Source organism: Adiantum capillus-veneris, chromosome 12 (assembly GCF_014529385.1).
Source record: "Adiantum capillus-veneris isolate H3 chromosome 12, ASM1452938v2, whole genome shotgun sequence".
Classification (NCBI taxonomy): Eukaryota; Viridiplantae; Streptophyta; class Polypodiopsida; order Polypodiales; family Pteridaceae; genus Adiantum; species Adiantum capillus-veneris.
Window position 1 is genome coordinate 51979214 of NC_140942.1, and position 26732 is coordinate 52005945.

At 45.2% G+C, this 26732-nt stretch overlaps 1 protein-coding gene across 1 annotated transcript; it reads left to right on the forward strand.

Annotated features, from left to right (window-relative positions):
- The first annotated feature begins 320 nt into the window (after positions 1–320).
- On the forward strand, positions 321–26303 carry LOC147445739 (phytol kinase 1, chloroplastic-like). Its single transcript, XM_086525166.1, has 6 exons — positions 321–785; positions 1046–1113; positions 25155–25286; positions 25356–25471; positions 25555–25669; positions 25748–26303. The coding sequence occupies exons 1-6, from the start codon at positions 483–485 to the stop codon at positions 25938–25940; spliced, it is 927 nt and encodes a 308-aa protein (XP_086381292.1). The 5' UTR covers positions 321–482; the 3' UTR covers positions 25941–26303.
- The last annotated feature ends 429 nt before the right edge of the window (positions 26304–26732 follow it).

The window sequence follows — 26732 nt, forward strand, 5'->3', positions numbered from 1 at the left end:
CAATCTTTCATCTCGCGGTCAACATTTATGATGTTATCTGTAAATCACTTTCTCTATAGATCAATATGATTACTATCCTAGTAGTTTTTTGTTTCACTTTCATGTTCTTTATTAGTTTCCTTAATTTGGCAGGTCTTGTGATTTTATCACTTGTTTTTTTGGGAGTTGGGGGAGGGAGGGAGGGAGGGAGGGAATGCCTACCGGGGGAATCTCACAAAGTATTGATTTTTTAAACTTCCGACCACTATGTCTTGTCAAGCTTCTTTGTCATGTTGTGAAAAAGAGGCCATCTAAGTTCTAACTCTGCAGATTTTGGCAAAGTTGAGCAACTCTGGCACTCGCTCTTCTCCATTTCACCTTATCTCTCTTGCTTCACTCGCCAATTGTTTTTCTTCGTTGATGTCCTGTTCAAATGTTTTGTTGCCACCAGAAAGGTGTATAACAGTACCATACCAATCGCGTAATGCAACTTCTCCTCCTCCATGGCTTCTCTCGCCATCACCCCCTTTGCTGCACGCAGGCCCCTCCCTGTTTATCAAAACCTAGAGAGCTTCCCCTTCGCTTTTCAACCCCTTACCTTGAAACGCCGCTTCAGTGTAGAAGTCTGTGGGAGCTCGTTTCTATGGTGGAGCAAGCGTCCCCGTAGAGCTCGCAATCACGTCTGCAGTTCTTTTCTTGTGGGTTCTGCTGGTAAGGATGCCCTTTGTACAGCAGCTGGGTTTGCTGGCGCTTATGCATGGATACGCATCTTCGACCTTTTGGGAGAGAAGAACGTGCTTGAACAGGTTAGCATGTTGTGTTCTTATCACTTATGCTTAAGTTTGCGCTTTTACCAACATTTTCATTGTATCTGAGTTCTCTCATGGCGCTTCAGAAGAAGTCTTCAAAGTTGGTGTATTAACAATCTGTTGATGTTCATCTTAAACTGTCTTTTCCATCGGACAAATTATAAGGCTGAAGCAGTAATTTTCTAGTGTTGCTGCCTTGCAATATATACCTTGCAGCTTACAAGTGCGCCTTCTTTGTTTATTGTGAACCAGAGCAGAAGCTAAGCCGCAAGCTGATTCATGTCTCAACAGGGCTGCTTTATGTGATGCTATGGCCTTTCTTCAGGTTTGTATTTGCATTTGTCCGTAGTTTGTGCTCTCATTTATAAAACATGCACAAATCTTTTGTTTACAAGGTGCATTTGTGTGTGGGTGTTGCCTTGGGGTGCCTTTTGTTTAGATTGTGTGTTTTGTTGTTTTAAATAGATTACTTATACACAAAAGAACACCATGTTCCAAGTTCTAACAACAGCTGGTTCCATGCACAAAAACATTTCTATATTTGAAACATCTTTGTACATAATAGTCAGTCATTCCAAATACATCAGAACAAAAGGTAGATTTTGTAGATAAACTAGGTCCTCATTTTAAAAGTCAGATCGCAACAAAGCTAAACATCTTTAAGCAAGGTGACTATATTCAGAGACTAATGGGACATGCTAAGCAACGATTTGGAATGCATGCCGGCTCATTGACTTATCCTATGGACATGATAGTATCCACCTCAACAGGGAAAGAGTCTGCCAGTGAAGAGAATGAGTCAGGGGAACGGGATGATAGCTCATCACAGGATTTTGGAGAATCAGATGGTAGCACATCTGAGGGTTCCGATGAACTAAGGGATCCAGATGCAAGTTCATCAGAGGGTTCCGAAGAAGAAAGGGATCAGATGATAGTGCGTCTCAGGGTTTTGATGATTGAGACTGATGTGCCGATGGATAGGGGAGGCTAGCTACCCACAGGTGCCAGGGCACAAGGAAAGAAAGGAAAAGGGAATCCAGATGAACTAAGGGATCCAGATGCAAGTTCATCAGAGGGTTCTGAAGAAGAAAAGGGATCAGATGATAGTGCGTCTCAAGGTTTTGATGATTGAGACTGACGTGTCGATGGATAGGGGAGGCTAGCTACCCACAGGTGCCGAGGAGATTCTCGTTGCAAAACAGATATTGGCTCACATGGAAAAAAGAGAAAGGTAAAGTGAACGGTTGTTCTTTAGTCAAGAACTATCCGGGATAAAAAAATCATAGTCGATTTCAATTCTAAGCATCATCTTCAGTCCTATTGCAGTCCTCATCATCATCTTCATCGTCCTCTGATGATGATGATGACGTTTGAGTGTAGTGCTGAGTATGTGGTTTTTAGTGCTTACTAGTTTTATGATTCATTATGTATTTATTTTGATGCTCTTAGTTTTATTTGACCATGGTAGCAGACATTTGATACTATTTGTTTGTAGACATTAATCAATGGTTAGCTAATCTCAGCTTTGCGTTTTCATTGTTCAGTAGAGTCGTAGACTCCAGTTTTTGGCATTTGTAATTGTGTATTGTTGATTTGCTAGTCTTTATTTGAAGTCTTGGTGAATGCATAAGTAAATGTATGAAGTACTCTCAGTTTTAGGCTTTGTGAAAAAAAGGACGAATTTTTATGTACCTAAAAACTCAATCCATTCTGTACTACGTACCTTACGTACCGAAATTGTATTGAACACTACGTACCTAACTACCTTGGTCTGGTGCAGGCGGGACTGCACAAGAGGGGAGTTACTGCGCTCCCTTGTCACAGATTACCTAGATGGAATAAAGTCACTGAATTCCTTTGGATTTTAGAGATACTGATGGAGTTGACAATATTCTGTTGGATGACTTTATGAAAGAAGTACGTTGAATTGGGTCCACTGCCGGTTGCTCGTCTCGCTCATTGTCCACTGGCACTTCACCTTTGAAAGGTCTCAATAGACACATGAAATGCATTGTGAATCTTCCGAGTATTTGGTAACTTTAGTCTGAAGGATACATCATTATCTTTTCTTGTACTTGGAAGGGTCCATAGTATCTCATATCTAGCTTTGGAAAAAGCCTCTCCTTACCCTTCCACTTTTGTAAACATGCTTTCTTAAACTTGAGTAACACCCAATTGTTTTCCTTCAATTGTAAGTCACGTTGATGCATGTCCGTTGCCTTCTTATACCATGATTGAGACTTCTCCAAAGCCTCCCTTACCTTGGCAAAAGCAGTATCTAGGTCTTGTGTATATTGATTTGCTTCAAAAATCTTATCCTTGGTGCTCAGAATCGGTGGAACCTTTTTGATGAACAAAGAGCATAGACTTAGTTTTGGTGCTTAGAATCTCTTGACATGCTCGACAATCTCAAATGGCGCCTTCCTTGTAGACGTATGAATTGTGGTATTGTAAGCAAACTCCACTAGGGGTAGAAACTTTTCCCACTGAGTCTTCTGATTAGAGATATACAACTTTAACAAGTCTAAAACTTCGGAGCGGGCTTTCTCCGATCGCCGATTTGTCTGTGGATGAAATGAGGACGAGAATTCAAGCCATGTGCCTATATTCTCGCATATTGGTCTCCAAAACAAACTCGTAAATTGGGGATCTGTATCTAACATGATAGATTTAGGCATACCATGTAATCTGAAAATCTGTGAGACAAATAGTTTGGCCAAACGATCTGCTTTCACTATCTTCTTTACCGGAATAAAATGAGCCCGTTTGCTGAATCAGTGATGATTGTCCAAATGCCATCATGCCCACTCTAAGTCATCACGGTTGCAAGCAACCTCTCGTCGAAAGGGAGCTCCAATCTCCTAAGGGCATGAAATCAGTCCAAAATCAGCCCCTCTGCTGCACAAAAGTCTCCAACCGGCTGGCTGAAAATTTGCAAAGGAAACTGGCACGACCCATCACACTCGAATCACCTTTTGATCTTCAACACCCCCCCCCGCCCCCCCCGCCCCCGATCTCCTCCAGCTCCTTGCTGAAAATTAACAACACTCCTCGGTCAACAATCGGCTGAAAAAAAACACACACATAGACAGGGGTTCTTCGCAACAAAATGTTGCAGAGTTAGATCAGCCCCCTCTAAAGCAAAAAAGCTGGTTTAAAGGACTTCTCCATGGCGTTGCCGGATCTCACTCTCCTACTGGCTGAAAAACACAGCCTCCAAGAGCCACTCCTCACGCTCCGGATCCACTAGACATCGTTAAGCATAGGCTCTGGAACCATATCAAAGTGCAACCGAAGGCGTGACAAGGGAATACGAAGAGAGAGAGAGAGAGAGAGAGAGAGAGAGAGAGAGAGAGAGAGAGAGAGAGAGAGAGAGAGAGAGAGAGAGAGAGTCGACCAGCCCTGCGGGGAAAACTCTGCTATCACAAGACAGTGCAAGGCTCTGCATAGTACAATGTACCAAAATGGGTCACCCTCCTCCCTGTATAAGTGAGCACAAAATTTGCCCGACCAAGCCCCGTAAAAGCTCGACGATAGAATGGGGCCCTTACTAAAAAGGTGTCACAAACTGATGACGTGGCAGGACTGGCTCCAAGTAAATCCGGTATGTCAGAAAGTGATGACGTGGCAGTGAAATCCTAACCCTAAAAGGCTGTAGAAACCCTAACCCTAAAAGACTGAAAACCCTAACCCTAAATGGCTGCAGAGATGACACATGGCAAGCTGGGAAAACCCTAACCGAAATGCTGACGTGGCAATCCGTGAAACGCGGAAGCTCTGTACACCTGCTGATGTGGTAGCCTGCAAAACGCGGCGGGTTTTTTGCAAAGCAGTCTTGGCGGCAGTTTTTGGCATTGCTTTTTCTACGCCTTGCTGAGAGGGAGAGAGAGAGAACCTTTGTGATTTATTTTAGGCAAGGGGTTGAGAAAGAGGGGAAAAAGCCCTATTGCTTTATTTTGCAAAGCTTTTAAAAAATTTCAGCTTTTGAAGCTTTTGGGGCTCTGCTTTTGGCATCCCTTGTAATCTTTAAATACGCGGGTTGGCCTCTCACAACTCAAGAGCATCTAGACGCAGAGTCTGAGTGTGAGCGCCTACCTGCACTCTTGTCCTTTGAACTCAGATTAATACAAAAAGAAATACCGAAAGGAGCGCCAGTCTTTGGGGCCAATATCTCTAGGCACGTAACTTCGCCGGGCCAGTGTTGAATCAATTGTGAATTGTGAACTGTTTTGAAGTGGTTATTTGATGTTGTCGTGGTAGATTCTTGACTTAAAGTGTCCAAGTCTGATACAGTGGTATCAGAGTACGACCGATTTCTTTTCTATGGGAAATCCGATCCAATTTTTTTTTTCGCGGCACGAATGGCTTCAGGCAAAGATCAGTCGACTCCCTCTGCATCCGGAGATGCGGGAAGGGATCACAACGAAGATTCCGACACGGAGTATGGCCCGCCTCGGCCTACTCAGGCGGAGCGTTTGAGAGATGGAGCGTCGTCAGTTGATCGGCGATGCAACAAAGATGATGCTCAATTTTGTGAAGGACCCAAAATTTGCAAAATATATGAGCGAGACCTCTTTCTAGGAGGTGCACGCGTAGTGGCAAAAAACCACAACACCACCCCCAAAACCCGCTCTCAAGAGACCTTCTGCTCACAAGCAATATACAGAGAAGGAATTAGAAGAGGTGGTTGATGCGTGAATTGCTCAGCTTTTTGAGACGCAGAACAAAGATAAAAAGCACGGCAAAAAGCAGAAGAAAGGCACTGACTTCTCGGGTTATTTGGGTCGTCAGTCGACATTTCAAAAGGCCAAGCAACAGAAGAAGCGTGTTCGATTTGAAGGAGTAACCAGTTCTTCTTCTTCTTCTTCTTCTTCTTCTTCTTCCAGTTCTTCTAGCTCATCTGACTCGAGCGAAGAAGATCGAAAAGGCAAAAAGCGAAGCAAGAAACAACGCTTCGGTAAGGGCAAGGAAAAGGCAAAGAAGTCTAAATCTCACTCAGTGAGTGACAGTTCTACAGAGGACTTGTCTACAGACAGTTCAGACTCTGAGAGCAACTTTTATGCAAAGAAGAAGGATTTTTACAAAGCCAACCAGTATGACTTTCTCGAAGACAAGCAAGAAAGTCCGAGAGTTTAAAGAAGGTGGACAGTCAATTAAATTTGACACGTTTTCGGGATATAGAGATGCTTTGAAGGCTTTGTCTTTTGTACATCAGTTTGACGTCGCTTTCGTGGGAGGACGTTACTCAGAGCACTCTAAGATTCGGAGAGCTGCCTCTTACTTTAAGGGGAATGCTTGAACTTGGTGGTCCACACTTCTATTAAGCAAGACTGCGCCAGTTAAATGGCTGGAATTCAAGAGGCTTTTTATTTCTTCTTGGTCGACTCCAGAGTATGAACGTGATATACGAACTGCTTGGAACCATCTTCGAATGACCAAGAAAGATACAGTGGACGCTTATTGCGAGAGATTCTGGAGCTCTTTTCTACCCACCTCTTCATTTAAGAAGATCTCGTTCAAGGAACAGATTGAGTGGTTTACCTTGGGTCTACCTACAGAGATCCGAGATCATTGCTTGGAACAGAAGTCAGTTTCTATTCAGGAGTTGATGAGTCATGCGAAACGGGGTTTTGCCATCCACTCCGGCAGTTTGCCTTACCCCACCGATGAGATCATGACACAAAGAGCTGAACAGACTTCGACAAATGAAAGTAGAAAGAGAAAGAGAAACTTAGAAAAGAAAGATGCACAACCCAAGCTTACTCCTTAGGAGAGAGCTCGCTTCATCAGGGAGGGGAAGTGCTTTGGATGCGGGGAACTTGGATATATCTCCGCGAAGTGCCCTAAAAAGTCATAGAAAGAACAGAACGATAAGGACGATGAAAGGCCTGAGAGTTCGAGAGTAGCTGAGGAACGTGGAAGAAAAGACAAGATGAAAACAGGACTGGTTCCAGATTGTGTGGGTACCAACCCCAGCACATTGGATGAGAGGTACAGAACTTTGCCAAGCTTGGGGCAAAGTGAAAGACCAAGAGGCCTTGATCTTCTTTGATGAAGGAGCCAAGGCCAACTTCATTTCACCGGAATTGGCGGCGCGGCTCGAGATCACTCCCGATCATATGGGACCACTTGCGGAGGCAGTTCTAGCGGCACTCGGCAAGGACATAGCCATTACACCTGTCATTGGCAAACTTCGGTTGCATTGTCAGGGGTATTTGGGGCATGAGCACTTTTACATAATGCCTTTGGAAGGTTGTGATGTTCTCTTGGGAATTTCCTGGTACCACAAGAACAACGTCGTGGTCGACTATCGGGCGAGGAAAGCAACATTGACTACAGAGAAGGGCAAAACCATTGTACTTGACATTAAACTGAAGGGCGAGTCTGTCCCTATTGTATCGGCTTCGACCATTTCTAAATTAATGAAATGTAGTCTGTTTGTTACTCGATCTTTATGAAAGAGTTGAGTGATGAGGATAGGATAAATATGTCTAAACTTGATAAAGAATGCCAAGATTTTCTCCACTCTCATGCCGATTGCTTCTCAGAGGGTCTGCCAGGCGAGTTACCACCTGCTCGTCCTGAAGATAATACTTTTGATTGATACCTGGAAGCACACCACCGAACCGGTCACCTTACCGTGTGAGCCGAGCACAGAACGAAGAGATTATGAACCAAGTGAAAGACCTCTTGGAAAAGGGTCCTGTCCAACCTAGTACTTCACCATATTGCTCTCCATTGTTGATGGTTTTGAAGAAAGACGGATGTTGGAGAATGTGCATCGATTATAGAGCCCTCAATAAAATCACCATCAAGAACAGATTTCTGATTTTTAGGATCGGTGATATACTCGACAGGTTACAAGGATCCTCATGTTTTAGCAGGATTGATTTAAAGGTCGATATCATCAGATCAGAATCATGCCGGGAGACGTCTATAAGATAGCCTTTCGAACGACTTTTGGGTTATTTGAGTTTTTGGTGATGCCTTTTGGCTTAAACAATGCTCCTGCGACATTCAACCGGATGATGGACAGGATTTTTCGAGAGTACATGCTATTTGTTGGCACTTTCTTTGACGTATCATTGTTTTCTTCAAGAATGAGGCAGAACATAGAGATCATCCGCTTAGGTCTTTCAGGCATTATGAGAACCCTAACCCTAATTCTGAAAACCCTAACCCTAAAACTTGCAAACCCTAATTCTTGAAACCCTAACCCTAAAACTGCAAAAACCCTAACCCTAACCCTAATCCTAAGGGCAACAGGGAGATTTCCAAAAATTGCATTGATTGATGACGTGGCAGGCTGTACGGATTCTCGTGATTTACGCTAGCAGCTTTTTGGCTTTGCTTTTGGACCAGATGCTTTTAAGTTTGAAGGCTTTTCACTGTAATTGCTTTTAGGCCAAGGGCCTTTAAATATGAGGTTAGGGCTCATTCTTTGGCATGCTTCTTGGAGAAGGTGCAAAGTCTCGAGTACCAGCTTGTACTTTGATGATGCAATATAAAGAAATACCGAAAGGGGCGCCAAGGTTTGGGGCCAATACTCTCTGGGGTGGAATTCCGCCACTCCGTGTCGCATATCATCTTTCTCTCTCTCAATTTAGTTGTTATTGAAGTGCTAAAAGTGGAATTCCGCCACTTCGTGTCACATATCGTCTCTCTCTCTCTCTCTCAATTTAGTTGTTATTGAAGTGCTAAAAGTCTGTTTCAGTCTGTTCTTTTCTATTGGCACGTGGTGTCCACCTTGTGACAGTGGTATCAGAGTATCAGGCGTGTGCTTTTCTGAAAGCATACCGGTCCTACAAAAGAGCCGATAGAGCTTTTTGTATTTTATTTGAGGTATCTTCGCCCTCCAACCCGGACTTATTAGCCACTCCCACCCTTACTTCATCGCGCATCGGGCGCGCTCCCGTCTTCACCGCTCATTGCTTACAGGGCATAAGCCATTAAGATCACTTGCAAGAGAAGGATCCAAATTTGTTTCAAGTCACTGTTTTTCTCAGAAGCAGTGCCTTGCAGATATTGATGTCTACAACTACCAAGTAGCACACTCCAAGGACTCGGCAAGCTTTCAAGAAAATTTTTGCCCGAAGTTATATGGTTTCTGACATCTTCCTTTGGAGTGCAACTTCTGACAGAGTGGGGTATCCTGAAATGCTTGCCATGGAAACCCTAGCAGATTATAACTTGAAATTTCTCGACATTTCTCAGTAGTTGTCTCTTCACGAGCAGATGACCTTGGAGGTTCGGTGTGATTGCTATCTCTTGGGACTACCATTGCCGCCAAAGAAACACTGTCTGTCCAAGAGCTGATGGACCATGCTGTGCTCGGCTACGACCTTATGGAATAACCTAACCCTAATTTTTGGTGCAGGTTTCAAGTGGAAAGTCAGGCGACTTTTTGAGCTTGACTGATGTCGAGATTGCTTTTTAAGTTTGAGTTCTGTTTGATCTTGTTTGGTGATCCTGTTTGGAATTTGTTTGAAATGGATGGTATCTGTTTTGAACCTGTTTTGGTGCCGATTTGAATTGTTTGACTCTGGTTTGATACCGGTTTCAATGATTGGTGATTTTATGCATGGGGAGCGTTTCGTTGTGTGTTTGAAAACCTCGAAACGATGCAGGCCGATGCTTGGGGAGCGTTCCGTTGTATGCTAGAAAACCTCCGAACGACGCAGGCCGATACTTGGGGAGCGTTTGGTTGTATGCTTGAACCTCCAAGCGACGCAGATTGCGGTCTAGGGAGCGTTTGGTTGTACAGTCCTCTGAGCTCATGGCCCGGACCTTTTTAGGTTATTTGCGGGGGGAGTGACGAGGTAGTCGTTGAGTAGCTTCATACCGCAGACCGTTTGTCTCGGGGGAGTGCTCAGCGGCGCTGTTTGTTGTGTCTTGTAACATGCATATGTAAGCATTTGTGTTGCATTGTGATGTGCCAATTACTGAATATTCCTAATTGGATGAGATTGCCTGGGTATGTAATTTTAGTGCATCAAGACACCCGTGGAAGATCAATACGGTCCGGGTGTGATGGCTAATTTTACTACGCCGGAATATCAAGAGTTCTGATCTGGAGGAAAGGAGAAGCTAACTCCTTGATCAAAACAACCGAAAGGAGAAGCTAACTCCTTGATCAAAAGAGCAGAAAGAAGAAGCTAACTCCTTAATAAAAAGAGCAAACTGATTGTCCCTCGGAAATTTTTTTGAGCTAACTTGAGTTGTTTTGCAGATATGCTGTAATCGCGGACGATTACTCTCTTTCAAGAAGGGGAGATGTAACAAAGTGCTGACGTGTCAAAGCCCTGAAGAAGGGAGCCAACTTGCAGATGTCAACCGAGGGGCCTAAATCCTAAGAAGAACAAGTAACAGAAGAAGTGTCACAAAGTGATGACGTGGTTGCCCGAGAGCAGAAACCCTAACCCTAATTTTTGCCCAAAACCCTAATTGTTGAAACCCTAATTTTGGAATCCCTAACCCTAAAACTTGCAAACCCTAATGCTGGAAACCCTAACCCTAAAACTGCAAAAACCCTAATCCTAACCCTAAGGGCAGCAGGAAGATTTTCGAAAATTGCGTTGGCTGATGACGTGGCAGGCTGTACGGATTTCTGTGATTTACACTAGCAGCTTTTTGGCTTTGCTTTTGGATCAAATGCTTTTAAGTTTGAAATTTTAGGCCAAGGGCCTTTAAATATGAGGTTAGGGCTCATTGAAGGTACAGAGTCTCGAGTACCGGCTTTTACTTTGATGATGCAATATAAAGAAATACCGAAAGGGGCGCCAAGGTTTGGGGTCAATACTCTCTGGGGTGGAATTCGGCCACTCCGTGTCGCGTGTCGTCTCTCTCTCTCTCTCTCAGTTGAGTTGTTATTGAAGTGTTCAGTCTGTTCTTTTCTATTGGCACGTGGTGCCCGCCTTGTGACATTTGGCATCCCTTGTAATCTTTAAATACGCGGGTTGGCCTCTCACAACTCAGGGCATCTGGATGCAGAGTCTGAGTGTGAGCGCCTGCCCGCACTCTTGTCCTTTGAACTCAGATTAATACAAAAAGAAATACCGAAAGGGGCGCCAGTCTTTGGAGCCAATATCTCCAGGCACGAAACTTCGTTGGGCCAGTGTTGAATCAATTGTGAACTGTTTTGAAGTGGTTATTTGGTGTTGTCGTGGTAGAATTCTTGACTTGGAGTGTCCAAGTCTGTTACACGGTCCTCAACTATTGTCATGTTCTCTAATACTCTCTCTCTTGCAAAAGTATTGTTCATGCCAAGTTAATTAAGTACTATGTTAATGTTGCTACCATCAATTAAGTTCACGCTCTATGTTCTCAAAGTAATCTCACAAAAATGCTCACTCTAATTCTCTTAATTCCGCTATTCTCAAGTTCATAGGCGATTTCCATTACAAAGGGAGAAGGGAAAGATGGCCTTTTTACAGAGATGGTCGGGTGGTGATTGTAGAGCGGTGCTCTACATGACGGTGTGAGACCTATGGGACCACACTGAAGATGGCTACTTGGAATTGTAATGGATCTATGAGGTTGGACATTGGTGCCTTTGAGGACAGTTTCAGAGACAGGGACATTGTTTTCTTCTCAGAGATGCATCAGGCCCCCGGACAGCTTATGCCACATGTGGTGGGATACAAATGGGAGACAGCCCACAAGACAGCCGCGAGATCTGAGCATGGGAGTAGAGGTTCAGGAGTAGCAGTGCTATTTAGGGAGGAGTTACAGCCACTACTACATATTGTACGGAGTGATGATCATGCTAGATACATGTGGGTGAGGCTGAGAGCTGACACATGCCGATTTCTATACATTTCCATATGTTACTCCCCCCCCCCCCAAGTAGGTCAGTATATGTTGCATCTAAAGGACAGTCGCCTTTCTCTATACTAGATGATGATATATGGGAGTTTTCTAGGGATGGTGATATCATCCTCCCAGGGGACTTCAATGCCCGAATGGGCAACTCTCAGACAGTCTTCTACGACACTTCAGATGAGATGCTTAGAGAGTTGGATATGGGTGAGTTGGGGCTTGACAGATGCTCACATGACAACGAGCAGAGGGAGTATGGGAGATACCTCACAGAGATGACGACTCCACATGGGTTAGCCATACTTAATGGCTTACAGCGATTTCCTGGAGCAACCGGTTTCACATGCTTTCCACACAGACATGAGGCCAGTACAGTGGACTATGTTATGGCACAACTGAGCTTTATTCCTTGTATTCAAGATTTCATAGTGGGAGCCAAACCAGTGGGCGTAGCAGTGGATCATGCACTTTTGACATTTTCTGTTTCATTTCAGTATAGTACATTCCAGACATTAGGAGGTAGGTCACATACTCGTTACACATTTACACGAGAGAGTGACTCGGTTTATACAAAGAAGATCTGTAGCTGTCTATGAACAGCTTGTCTGGCCTCTCAGTGGAGGAGTGCACCACTTTACTAACTGAGACTCTGCATGGTGCAGCATCAGAGGTATACCCACACACTCAGCCTATCACAAGACAGGCACCACGTGCCAATAGAAAAGATCAGACTGAACAGACTTTTAGCACTTCAATAACAATTGAACTGAAAGAGAGAGACGACACGCGACACGGAGTGGCAGAATTCCATCTCAGAGAGTATTAGCCCCAAACCTTGGTGCCCCTTTCAATATTTCTTTATATTGCATCAACAATGTACAAGCCGGTACTCTAGATTCTGCACCTTCTCCAGGAAGCATGCCAGAGAATGAGCCCTTAGCACATATTTAAAGGCCCTAGGCCCCAAAAGCAGTTTACATGAAAAGCCTTGAAACTCAAAAGCTTTTGGTCCAAAAGCAATGCCAAAAAGCTGCCAGCGTAAATCACGGAAATTCGTACAGTAGTCAGCGCAAAACGCGGAAATCCGTACAGCCTGCTACGTCATCATGTCAGTGCAAGTCTTTTGTGTGTGTGAGAGAGTCCAGCTTTATTTGAATCCTTTATGTCACTTGGGGCCCCATCGGACAGGGTCCCAATAAGTTGGTAGGACTTCTTCTTCTGTTACTTATTCTTCTTAGGGTTTAGGCTTTCAAAATTTGCCACGTCATTAGTTCACGCAAGTCTTTTGTGTGTGTGTGTGAGAGAGTCTAGCTTTATTTGAATCCTTTATGTCACTTGGGGCCCCATCAGACAGGGTTCCAATAAGTTGGTAGGACTTCTTCTTTTGTTACTTATTCTTCTTAGGGTTTAGGCTTTCAAAAATTTTCCACGTCATTAGTTCGCGCAAGTCTTTTGTGTGTGTGTGAGAGTCCAGCTTTATTTGAATCCTTTATGTCACTTGGGGCCCCATCAGACTGGGTCCCAATAAGTTGGTAGGACTTCTTCTTCTGTTACTTATTCTTCTTAGGGTTTAGGCCCCTCGGCCGACATTTGCAAGTTGGCTTTATTCTCTAGGGCTTTGACACATCAGCAGTTTGTGACACAGGCGAGTCGAAGGCGATATTCTGGGATAGTTGGCACGATGAGGAGTGCAGAGAGATGAGAGCCCAGCTTCAGAGGGATCTTCTTTTAGGAGTCATCACTTACAGACAATCTCGGATTGCTTCCCGATGCCTTGTGCGACGGAAGAAATGAGCTTACTTGGCCCAGATGGAGCGAGACTTGTATCAGTTGTTCTTGAGTAGAGACTCAGGAGAGGCATGGCGATTCTTTCATGAGCACTCCCCTCCCCCAGTGATTACTTCTCTTGATGTGTGGGGCCAATATGCCTCATCGTTATATACGGTTCTTGGACAAGACCCCATAGTTACATGGGACGGCGGGTCGGGGTCGGGAACGGGGACGGGACGGCAAAAGTCAGGAAACGGGGACGGGGGTCGGAACGGCAAAAAAAGAGAGTTTTTTTGGCATTTTTTGACCTACACACATGCCACACACATAGAGTATCACTTTGACCACAAATTTACACTAAATAGACCAAAGAACACGAGTCATATAGGCGGAAATGTGCTAATAAAACATCGATGATCGATAGATACAAACTGAGAAGTGCATGCCACAAGGGCTCAAGAGTCAAAAAGCCTAAAGGACTTAGGACAAGCCTGAGGCCTCAAGGATAACAAAAAGTACAAAGGGCTATGTAGTAGGTAGAGTCGTAGACTCGAGAGTCGAGTGATCAATGATCATCAAACTCAAGAAGTGCTCGCTTGCTGAATCTCCATATCGTCGTCGTAGTCGAGGTCGTCAGCGACGTATGAGGGCTCGAGAGGCTCGCATTGAGGCTCGAAGTCCTCCTCTAGCTCCTCCAAAAAAGTATCGGCCATAGATGGATTCTCTTGTGCCATCTCCCACTCAGTGAAGGGATCTGCCTTGTGTGTGACGCTCTTGGCAAGCATGCGCAAGTTAGCGCACACAAACACCAAATCATTGGCCCTCTGGACCCCAAGGTGATTCCTCTTCTTAGAGGCAATGTGGCTGTACACACTCCATAGTTGCTCCAAGCAACTAGTGGTACATGCTTGGCTAAGGACATGAACATCCAAGTGTTGCAAATGTGGGACATCTCCTCCATAGTCCTCCCACCACAAAACCGAGCCAATCTTGTTGCGATCAGGCTGTGCATCTACACATCCATAGGAGCCCTTCTTTTGCTTGTAGTTGAGTAGCTCGTCTCTAATCTTGCGCCTAATGTCACTGCTAGGCTCAAGGCTCTCCAATGCAAGCCGCCATCCTTTGCTCACCTCCTTGTCGGTCTCTTGACGCCTTTCCTGAAACTCAGGGTCAAGCACATAAGCTGCCGCATGAAGTGGAGAGTAGTATCCATTCCACCTCGACTCACATAAGCCATGAATCTCCGCATACTGAACAGGGTCAGGCACAAGCTTCTCAAGTGCCTCTATCATCCGATCCATGGCTTCGTAGACTTTGCCAATGCATGGCTGCAAGCCATCCACCACTCGAAGTAGGTGTAGAATAGGCTTGACCATGGCGTCAAGAGTCTTCACCTCCTCCCACCAAGCGGCGGCGTCGGCCCATTCTCGGCATTTCAATCCTGTTGCTCATGTAGACTCCGGCATGGCCTGGAACTCATCACTGAGAAAGAGGCCCCTTGAGGCTCCGCCACATGTAGACAAGCGGCCTAGCATAAGCCAATTGAATGCAAATCTTGTCTCTGAATATTTGAGCAAGGACAAGTGGCTCCTCTTTGAGAATTCATGGCGCACTTTTTGATGGTTGAGCACAAAGGAGACAATTCGAGAGGTGTCACCAATGGTGGGTGAAATCCATGACAAGTTCCCTATGTCCTTGAGGAGGTTATTGAGGCAATGCGCCATGCAAAATGTGACATGGATGCTGGGATACATGCCCTCAATGATAGCCCCGGCTGCTCTATTTGACGCCTCTCCATTTGCAACCATACAAAGGACATTCTCCGGGCCGATGATCTCTATGGTGCTTGTCCACTCCGCAGCAAGCATCTCGGCGGCCTTGCCACTATCGGATGCATCATGTGACTCCACAAAGTACATCTCCCCCCGAGAGTAGGCCACCACCCCGTGGATGGACCGCTTGCGGGTGTCGCTCCATCCATCTACAAGGAGAGAGACGCCATTGGTCTCCCACAAATCCTTTGTTGCTTGGGCCGCTTGCTCCACGACAAGCTTCTCTTTGTCAAGGAGGGTGGTGCAAAGCCTCTCCGATGAAGGTGGCACATAAGAGGAGCCATATTCCCCTATTTTCGTAACCATGGTTCGAAAGTATGGAGACCTATCCACACAAAATAGAGCATGTTGTGTTAGTATGGAGAGTCGAGAGTCGAGAAGTTAGAACCCATTATGAATACAAAATGGAAGATTGAAATGTGCATATGCCAAGGGAAACTCACCGCGAAGCATGGAAGGCAATGTGGTCGTGGAAGAAGAATCGGGCGACCGACCTATCCACCTCTTCCTTCAATTTAGGATTCAAATTTTCGTTGAGAGTGCTTTGGCGATGCGGAACGGAAGAGGACGGTGTAGATGCATGGCTCTTGAAGCCTCGAGAGATGTCGTCAAGGTTGGCTTCCCTTTGCTCTCGCGGTGTCGCTGTGGCGGAGGGATCAACGGCAACAAAACGGCCCATTCTTGGCCGCTTCCGTGACCTCATACATCGTGAGCTTCTCAAGAGATCCAACCTCTTCTCGGGAGTTACTCGAGGGCAAAACTTCACCTCGTGACCGGGTTCATGAAGAAGATGGACTCGCACTTTGTTTGAACCACCCGTTCTCTTGTATGGGCATAGCTTGCATGTCCATGGTCTTGCACCGCCCCTTTGCCACGCGTGCTAAAGTCGACTTCATCCCACCACGACCACGTTTGCACGGCGGGCCTCCTTTGAGAAGTGGAGTTGGCTTGAGATGACATGATGGTGGAGAGACTCGAGAGAGTAGAGCTTAGAAGTTAGAGGAGTTAGAGGAGAGCTTGTGTGGAGAGAGTAGAGGAGAGCTTCAAAGTGGGTAGAAGAGGGAGAGAGTAGAGACTCAATGGTAGAGTGTATAGCGTACGGGCCACGACGCGTAGTCATGCTTGAGCCTTGAGCAATGAGGCTATGAGTAGAGAGGAGAGCTTGAGGGAATAAGTGGCCCAAGGGGGCTTTTATAGCCTCCCAAGGGCCAAACCCCCCCAAAATATGAACGTTGGGCTGCAACTAGCCGTTTAAAACGGTCAAAAACTGCCATTTTTTACCTGCTTGAAGCTGCCCGTTCCCGGCCGTTCGGTCCGTCCCTAGTCTGTCTGGTCCGTCCCCGATTGTCGCCGGTCCGGCAGCCTGCAACCCGCCCGTCCGGACAAAATTCCGATCGTCCCAAGGCGTCCCCGTCCGTCCCCGGCCCTAGGGCCCGTCCCCCCCGTCCCCTGTAACTATGCAGGACCCCCTTCCAGATCCTACAGAGCCATGCCCACCTACCAGCACCTTCTTTACCACTGAGATGGTAAAGAGAGTCATTTACAGGATGAGGACCAGCAAGGCATATGATCATGATGGTCGAGTAGCAGAGCACTTTACACATGCTAGAGATCTGCTGGTAGAGGTTCTTGCAGTGTTGTTCAATCGTGCCATGTGTGAGGGGCTACCTGAGACTTGGAGTTTGTCTACTATTGTGCCTATCTTCAAAGCAGGTGATCTTACAGAGCCTGGGAATTACCGCACTATTATGGTTGGGCACACATTGGCACGGTTGTATGCATCCATTATTGAGTAGCAGTTGAGTAATTCGGCAGAGGGTGAGGGTGTACGAGCAAAGGGCCAGGCCGGTTTCAGGAGGGGTTTCTCCACTCTTGATCATATTCTGACACTCAGAGCCATCATTGAGGAGGGCAGGTCACATGGGAGAAGGATTTATTGTAGCTTTGTGGATTTCCGCAAAGCATTTGACATGGTACCGAGAGCTCGATTGATGCGCAGACTGCAGGATATGGGGTGCCCATAATGTTGATTTGGGGGATTATGGCTCTATAGAGATCAGTGATGGGACATGTACGCACTCTGGAGGGGATATCTGATTTAGTTCACTCCACCATTGGGGTGAAAGAGGGTTGCCCATTGTCTCCTACTCTATTTGGTATGTATGTTGATGAGGTGTCTGATTACATTGACAAAGAGGGTGATAGAGGTGCCCAACTGGCAGGACGTGGATCCCATTGTTGTTATATGCTTATGATATTGTGTTGATCTTTGACTCACCAGAGGGTATGCAACGACAGTTGGATGCAGTACACAAATTTGCAGAGGATAGTGGATTGTCTGTAAACCTTGGTAAAACCAAGGTTATGGTGTTTAACACCACGCCATAGTGGATCAGGAGATCAACACCGACTTTCACATATGGTCAAGAGATTGTAGAGTATACAGATGCATACGCTTACCTTGGGGTTGTCTTCACTGGGCCGAGGTTTTCTTTGGAGAGAGCAGCAGAGACTAGATTGACTAGAGCTTTTGCGGCCTTGGGAGGCGTGGAGAGGATGTGTTCACAGGTTGAGTTCCAGGAACCTCGGACAAAGTTATGGCTCTTTGATACGTGAGTAGCCTCAGCTATGTTGTATGGGGTGCAGACATGGGGACCTTCTGTAGGCCAGGATGGTTGGAGACGTATGGAGAGGCCCTTGGTATCTATGATCTCTCGACTGATCAGAGCCAAGGCCTCCGTACCCCACGCTATCATTCGACAGATCAGTCTTTTGTGCACACCTTGTGGGATACTACTAGGGACAGATATGCTAGACTGGCCCTTGAGTCTTCCAGACAGTTAGCTCTTCAGGGGGACACTTCATGCTGGTATGCGTAGATGACATCATGGTTTCAGATGCATGGTTTCACCATGGACAGGCTGCTCCCTTTCCAGTACTCTCTTTAGGCACCCTCGATGTCTCTTACACGAGTGGAGATTACTAGACTCATTCTTCGGGACCTGATCCAGCTGGATACTAGGAGGACATGCATAGAGCCGCCACAGGAGTTGGGTAGGAAGATGTCTTTCTATAGAGAGCATCTTCTCCACCTCACAGGAGATGGGTTTGTGATTCGACCTAGCTACATGGACACACATACGTCTTATGGTTTGCGGTGTGCCATTGGTCAGATACGCACATCCTCCCATCAGCTGGAGATTGAGACTGGTAGATTTAGAGGGATACCAGCAGATAGCAAGATATGCTGCTTATGCCAGCTAGAGCCAGAGACAGAGCTACATTACATATGTCATTGCACAGTGTACTATGAGATACGAGGTCGTTTCCACTGCTTATTCAGAGAGGGTTTCGGTCCTTTCTCTAGGGTCATGAGTTATGAGGATCAGAGATGTCTTGGGCTGTATCTACTTGAGTTACACAGATATAGAGACACTTTACTCGGGAGAGATAGAGAGAGATAGTCCCAAAGACAGATTACAGATTTCTTTTCACTAGATATGGGACAGCCAGTGGAGCAGTCATCAATGCAAAGCTCGGCCCACACTCATTCGACCACTATCGGCACTCTCATCGACCGAGCACTGCTGCTACGGAGATCCACACGGCCACGATTGAGGAGAGGGGCTACATAGCATCGACGGAGACTACAGCAGAGAATTCGAGCCATACTCTTCTCGATATCTAGAGTGCAGATGAGGATGGATTCTAGTAGTAGTATCTAGTTCTTTTGTACCTAGACATGGTATTAGATTCACCATTTTGTAACAGATCGGTCTCACAGGTCATTTTGGCCTTTTGAAGACGTTAATATAACATTTCATTTCATTTCATTTCTTCTCTCTCTCTCTCTCTCTCTCTCTCTCTCTCTCTCTCTCTCTCTCTCTCTCTCTCTCTCTCTCTCTCTCTCTCTCTCTCTCTCTCTCTTTTAATTATTTTTTTTAACGAGTGCATTGTATTATCTTCACCAAAAATATACGGCACAGACCATGCTCAACCAAGCCATGGCCACAACCATAACCATCACTCAAAAAAAAATCTTGGCTAACAGGGGGCCCACCTCATCCCTAACAATAGAAGTAACACCACCATCCACACAGTTCATAGACCAAACATCGGCTAGACAGGGAGACACCCTCGACAAATGACCGTACATCGGTTGACTAGGGAGCCACCCTCAACAGGAGCATGCTATAAAGCCGAACAAGAAAGGGGTGGGGCCCATAGTCCCCATCACCCACGAGATCCTCCAAGGTGTTACCATAGCAAATCTGTTGTCACCAAACAAAGCCATACCTCAGACAAGCCAAGACCGGATAAGAAAACCACAGTAAAAGACTCGCAGGAGCCATCCAAACACCACGGAGCATGAACCGAAGGCTGTTGGGATGAGGAGTACAACGAATGCCCAAGCACCAGCAGAATGCCATTTAGACTACATCGAACGAGCCAATATGTCACTGCTGAAATACACCCATTCCGAACCAACCCCCGAGCGAGCAACACCGGCCGAATCATCCCAAACCAAGGAATTGGGCAAGTGGTGCCTCATAGAACTACACACCGCGGACGATCTGCTTCTCCTTCTTCTTCTTCGAACCAGAGACGGATTTTCTTCCAGGTCCCATGTGCAAAAATATGGCCACCTTGAGAGGAGAACCGAGCCAAGACAGGAGATACGAAGAGCCGAGCGACCCACCCCGGGGCCACCCCTACCCGTCGGCACAGTGCCACAAATCTTGGCTCTCGTGTGCAGCATGAAGGTCCACTGCTCCACTTTACCACGATGGCCAGAGCCTCGGGACGACCCGCCAAAGGAGCCCCCTAACTCTGTGCGAGAGCACCTGAGCCGTCATAGCAAACCCTACAGAGTGAGTTCCCTGCTCCCATCCTAACGAGCAGGCTCTACTTAACCAGGGTTTTTAAAAGGGATCTCTCTCTCTCTCTCTCTCTCTCTCTCTCTCTCTCTCTCTCTCTCTCTCTCTCTCTCTCTCTCTCTCTCTCTCTCTCTCTCTCTCTCTCTCTCTGTGGCGCGCGCGTAAACTTCAGTAATTTTGCAATTTCTGTTTACGTGTTGCTAGTGATTTCTCGCTTGGAGTGTTGAAGCTTGTAACAGTGGTCTCAGAGCTCATAAAGATTCTTCTTCTACAGAGGATCCGATCCCTTCTACAGCACACAGAGGTTCTCAAGGAGAATCTGACAAAGCATTCAAGAGTTTGTTTGTCAAAGAATCTTCGTGTCCCTCCCCTAGACTTATTAGCCACTTTTGTTTGTCAAAGATTCTTCGTGTCCTTGCCCCAGACTTATTAGCCACTTTTGTTTGTCAAAGAATCTTTGTGTCCCTACTCCGGACTTATTAGCCACTCCCACCCTTAGTCCATCGCGCATTGGGTGTGCTTGCGTCTTCATCGTTGTGTCTTAAAGGGCATAAGCTATAAAGAACCCAAGACCACACATGCGTACTCGTGGAGAATGTGACAGAGATAACACCTCTCAGCGGGAAGGCGAAGAAAAGTTGAAATCCGGTTTTGGAACTAAGGAAAAAAATGAAGAATTGGGCAAATTTTCGGCGGAAAGTTTGCCAGAGCGGAGTACAAACGTCAACAGTAGGTTGACACGTGTGTGAAAAGATTAATGAAGTACTCCCAAAACCTGAAATATGTGAAATATCTGAGGACTTACCCGATGGATGAGATTCAAGCGAGATGGTGAGAGGCCATTGATTCTCCTCTCAGGTCGAAAAGAAAGCTGAAAGGAGAGACGAGTGTAGAAAAACGGTTGCATGGCTAGTGTGCATAATGACAACCTGAAACGGAAAGGCAAAAGCGGAAACGGAAAAACCGGAGTTTTGGAGTTTCGACCTCGGTGGAAACGGTTAAGAAATGAGGTTTCTTTTATTATTAAAAAAACCAATATAATACTCAAAACAAGAAGCCTAGAAAGATAAGTCAATGATCATAATTTCATCTTCTATAAAACGTTAGAATTTGTGTGACAAAAACTCAAAAACCTTCAACCTGCGGTCTAGAAGAAACCTGTTGTCAAGCATCTCCCTTGTGTGCAAAATGTGTTGGTAGGAACTACAGAGGTCTCGACCAAGCACCTCCGAGTATTCCAAGAAGAAGCTCAGAGTCAAACCATCCTCCTCCCCTAGGCAACACCCCTCGGGAGTTCCCTGAGGGCCTCCTGTAGCTCCTCAGTCTAGAGCAGTCGCTCAAGCCCCTGCCTTTTCCCTTCAAATTGATCCTTTGATAAAAAAAAGATTTCGAAACGGAGTTTCTTGTGGTTTAAAACGGTGAGAAAACGGCGTTTCCGTTTTGGGCCCCCAAAACACCATTTCTTGTTACAAAAAAAAGATTTCGAAACGGAGTTTAAAACGGTGAGAAAACGGCGTTTCTGTTTTGGGCCCCCAAAACACCGTTTCTTGTTACTATGCTAGTGTGAAACGATTGATGGCCGATAATTTCACCTGCAGTAGTGAGGCCAGGCAGCCATGATAGCATTGAAATTCTATTATTAAAAGGGTGGTTAGGCTCAGTTAGAGTCATTTAGACCCCTCGACGAGACTTCATAAGTTGGTGGGTCAATGGACTTCACCTTAGTTAGAATGTTTCCTGTACCCATGTTGGCTATAATCTCAGTCGAAAGTGCTCTGTTTTCAAACAAAAGCAATCGACAACAGATACAGCATTTCCAACCTGGCTCGCTTAGATGTAAAGATCTGTGGTTTCTATTTTCGAATCTGGTTCGGGCCTATCAAATTTGTAAGCCATATGCAGCTCTTTTCTAATAAGCCAATCAATGTTCTCCACGAGCTCTAGACTTGCCAGGGACTACTAGCAGGTGGTCCATGATCTCCCGAATCCTCGGAAGGAGGCTGGCTCCTGTTGGAATCCTTGCTGGTTTCTTCTGTTCCCCTGCTGGGATTAGGGTTTCCTCCATCCCCCCGCAGACAAGTCGTCGGAGGGGTGTCATATTCATTGCTAGAACCCATGTGTGCTGTAGAAAAGGATCGGATCCTCTGTAGAAGAAGAATCGTCAGAGCTGTGATATCTCTGTTACAGGCTTGGACACTCCAAGCGAGAAATCAATAGCAACACACAAACAGAAATAACTGAACTGAACTTCAATCTTCATTAGAAAAACTTGTTTTCCCCCATGTTCTTTCCCAGACACAACATGAGTACTATATTTGGTATCAAAGAATATAAAGCAATCATGGAGGCTCAATAGCTTTGATCCATTGTCCTCAGCTGTGCTCAATAGTGCAACATCGAAACATGGGCATTGCAAGCTTCCAAGACGTTAGCTATCCATCAAGGATGGCACAGGAGCACTATATGGAGTGCCTAACCAAATCATGGGAGTCCAAACATATTCTTCGCATGTTCACAATTAACCAGACATGAGCATTCCGAGGCATGGTGTGCTGGGCTACACATCCGTGTGGCTGTCCACAGCCTCCTAACAATCCCATATGGTAATCTGGCCCTAGCAATGGACGCCACTCTTGAACTATTGTACCCGTGGTGTGCTCTTTGCACTCTATCCACATATGTCATCTATGCTCCGAGGTCCCATGTAATAGGTGATGTGACATTGCCTCCCCCTAACGTAAGTTTACGTCCTCGTAAACATTGTGGAGCTCATTAAGGGAAAAAACAGTAAGGTAAAAACTCTCCTTGAGTTCAACTCTTAGAGCTCCTTAACACTTGTCGTGTAAGTTCTCCTTTTCAGAACTCCTTGTTAGCTTTGTAAGTTCACTACTGTAAACTCCTTTCTTAGTCTTGATTGCAGGCCCCAACCTTTCAGGTTCTTTGGTGATACACAATTACCTCACACTTCTATGCTAAATGTACCATAACAATACAGTGCTTCAACTAAGGTAATTGTTGTCCATCCTATCTAAACCACTGGCTAGGTGAGATCCCCAAAGATTATGACTAAGTTTGCTCAAAACATTCCGTTTTATTCACTTGGCTTCTTTGACCTTTTTACCCATTTAATCTCCTTGTTTCCAAGACAATAAATTGCTTTTTCCCACAAGTGTGTACACTTCTAGTTGGGAATTAGCAATCTATTTGTTTCCTTTCACCAATAGGCGAAAAAGTTTTGTAAGCCTCTCACCTGGCATGACCTTGCCGGAATAAAGGAGAGGACAAGAAGAGTAGTCCCAGATGTGAGCTCAGCCAAGCGTGTAATGTGGCAGGAATCCTGGTGGGATTCTCAGTGCGGATCAAAGGATGATGTGGCAATGCTGACGTGGCAGCATGGACGCGGGGCAACTTTTGAACAATTATGAAAGTGTTGACTTTGCATGGCATTTGGGACGTCATCCTTTGATAGCAATTGTTTTTCAAAGCGGCTTGTAAAAGCTGGGCCATATTGCCTTTAAATGAGTCCTCGAGGAAACTTTGGTATGCTCCAATACCGAGACATTCTCCCTAGCACTTGTATCTAGGAAGATTTGAATCGATGAAGAATTACTACCAGGTGAGCCTACCTTAGGGGCCATTGCATTTGAGTGGGAAAATCATTGAAACCTGCATGTAGTCTTTCCAAAGGGCAATAAAACTTTAGCTTTCACCCGATTTATACGTTGTTTAGCTTTACCTGTACTTCATGACACAAAGTAACTTCACGAATAAACCTGTAAGTGGAATTCGCCATTTCACAACAGTTCACGACTTGGTAGCTAGAGTGCTCCTAGGTAGACAGTGACTCCCTGTTGGTGTCCCTTTCCGATTTCTTTATTCCAATTGAACTTGAAGAAAAACCTGTAATCTTCTACGAGCTATCCCGCTCTTATTGGGCTCAAAATTCTCTACTCTAGCCCAATTTTTGCAGCCTAACGATAGTAGAAGGCTTCACAAACAAAATTCCCATGTAAGAGGTGACTTTCCATGCGCACATTGGATTCTCTATTTTTAGCCTCTGAAATGCACCAGAACACCTGTTTGACGATTCCCTAGCTTCCCCGAAGCTCTTGGGACCTTGAGGCATCAAAGAGGAATCTGCAAAAATTTAATGCAAGCTGTAATTCTCTGTTTTGAGCTCCGCTTTGCATGCCAAACGCACCTATAGGTAGTCCTTGAGTTCCTGCACTTGTAGGGCTACTTGCCCTTCACTTTAGACGAGATTTCTCGCGAGAAATCTCTCTAAATCAACCTGTACCTGCTTTGGATTAGCATTTAGCTAATCCGGTACCTGCGCAAGAGGATCTTGCCTCGGCAATCGAGCATAGATTTCCCCACAACTTCACATACAGATTAATAGCCCTTGAGCTGGGTCTATATTCAAAAGGGGAGAGAGGTGCATGAGAGCGGAAGCATCATGCTATGTAAGGCAGAGTAGGCAAGCTTTTCATTAAAGCTGCGAACCTGCACCCACTACTCACACACACACACATTTTAGTCTCACAATGAGTTAATAATCAACCCTCTCTCTCATCCTAATTGCTTTTGGGCGCTCTCAAGACAGAGTAGGCAAGCTTTCCATTAAAGCTGTGAACACACACACACACACATACACACACACACACACATACACACACACACACACTATAGTCTCACAATGAGTTAACAATCAGCCCTCTCTCTCACCCTAATCGATTTTGGGCGCTTTGAAGACAAAGTAGGCAAGCTTTCCATTAAAGCTGTGAACCTGCACCCACACTACACACACTCACACTGTAGTCTCACAATGAGTCAAAAATCAGCCCTCTCTCATCCTAATTGATTTTGGGCGCGCAAATGCCTCTTAAGTTCGCCAAGTGTCAACTTTACCCATTTGAGTTCATCTCCTAGTAGTGGCATTTTGTTAAATTGAGCGATTAATTTTCTGTATGATGTGGAATATTGTTTCTCCTATGAAAATAAATTTTTATCTGCGTCTAGCTTGGTTTCTGCTTTCTGTATTGAAGTTATGTTTGCCACTCTTATTTCAGTGCATCACCATGGTCTCGATTCTTTGCTCTTGCAATACCTATGGCTAATGCAACCAGGCTTGCTGTAAATGGGTTTGGTCTATTGAAGGATGAGGGTTTTGTGAAGTCTATCAGCAGAGAAGGCACAGCTGGGTTAGTCTCCTTTCAATGACATTTTGGATATCGTGTGCACACGTGCTAAAGTCGAACTTCAACTTTCAGGGAGCTCTTAAGAGGACCTTTTTATTATGCTTTGGTTCTCTCGTGTTGCACGGTGTGTTTTTGGAGGGATTCGCCGGTGGGCATGACTGCAATAGCTATCATGTGTGGTGGTGATGGTAAGAATCAATTACAAATACCGAAAATGAAGTCATTGTTAATTTCCTGAATGTATTAAGACGTCGCTGCTCGACTCAATTAGGTATAGCTGACATAGTTGGGAGGCGCATTGGTGGCATCAAGCTTCCTCATAACACTCGCAAAAGCTGGGCTGGCAGTATATCTATGTTTGTTTTTGGATTTGCACTTTCAGTTTGGTAAGCTTCTGTTGAATCATGGGCTCATTGACTTCTTAATTATCTTCTAGATTGATCGATCAATTGTTGATTTTGCAGCTTCCTGTATTACTTCTCAACTTCGGGATATTATCTGGTCGATTGGACGAGTGCAATTTGGAATGTCGCATTAATTTCCTTTGTGGCCACTGTTGTGGAATCTCTTCCTATTTCGGGTTTTCTTGATGATAACATATCAGTTCCTCTGGCGTCGGTTATTTTGGGACTGGCCCTTTTTTCTACCTCTATGTGATGCGGTCACAAGAAGATTTGCTTGCAAGATACATGACAGTAGCACCTCGGAAGTTTATGGCCATCTTCTCCCCTTAAAGCAAGCTTGCCCTCTTGAGGCCAAGAGCAAGCTTTGAAAGATGTCGGTTTTCCCTTCACTTGTGATGTTTTGTTTTATAATACACCCTCCAAAGCCAAATTAGCATTGGCATACTAATGATAAAAGCAAATCAAATCATGTGGATGGTGTGGAGTCGGCAATGACTAACCTCGTGATAATATGGACTGCCTGAAGGCATGTATGGCAATATCTTGTTGTACAAAATTTGACGGGGCCAACACTAGGGGTGTTTTATGTTTTGCAACATGTTTGGGGTAAAATTCATTAGAGTGTCGCATGAAACGCTTTTTGTCCCTTCCAAACAAAACTCTCGAAATTACTCGAACTAGGGGGATGATTAGTGATATCGTGTATGATGTGCAACATATTTAACCACTTGTGTGGCCATGTATATATGATGTATCCACCTACTAGACTCCTACAGATAAGGTTTCCCATAACCTCTAGAAACATGTGTTTTGTATTGCATTTCTTCTTGGCAATTTTGAAACAAAACGGATGAAACACACAAAATGTTCGCATTTTCTTTGTATATTAGTCTATGTAAGGTCCTTTCCTTAGAGCCATCATCTATTTTCAAAGATAAGAAAATGCACTAGCCATTTGTTTTATGTAGCATAGATAAATTGATGCAAACCAAAAATTTCAAGGAAATTGTATGGGTGCATATAAAAATTGATACTCTTAATTAAT

Coding starts and splice junctions, on each gene's coding strand:
- LOC147445739 (XM_086525166.1), top strand. CDS start 483: ATGGCTTCTCTCGCCATCACCCCCTTTGCTGCACGCAGGCCCCTCCCT. Junction 25,472..25,554: donor TATCATGTGTGGTGGTGATG/GTAAGAATCAAT, acceptor CGACTCAATTAG/GTATAGCTGACATAGTTGGG. Junction 25,670..25,747: donor GGATTTGCACTTTCAGTTTG/GTAAGCTTCTGT, acceptor TTGATTTTGCAG/CTTCCTGTATTACTTCTCAA.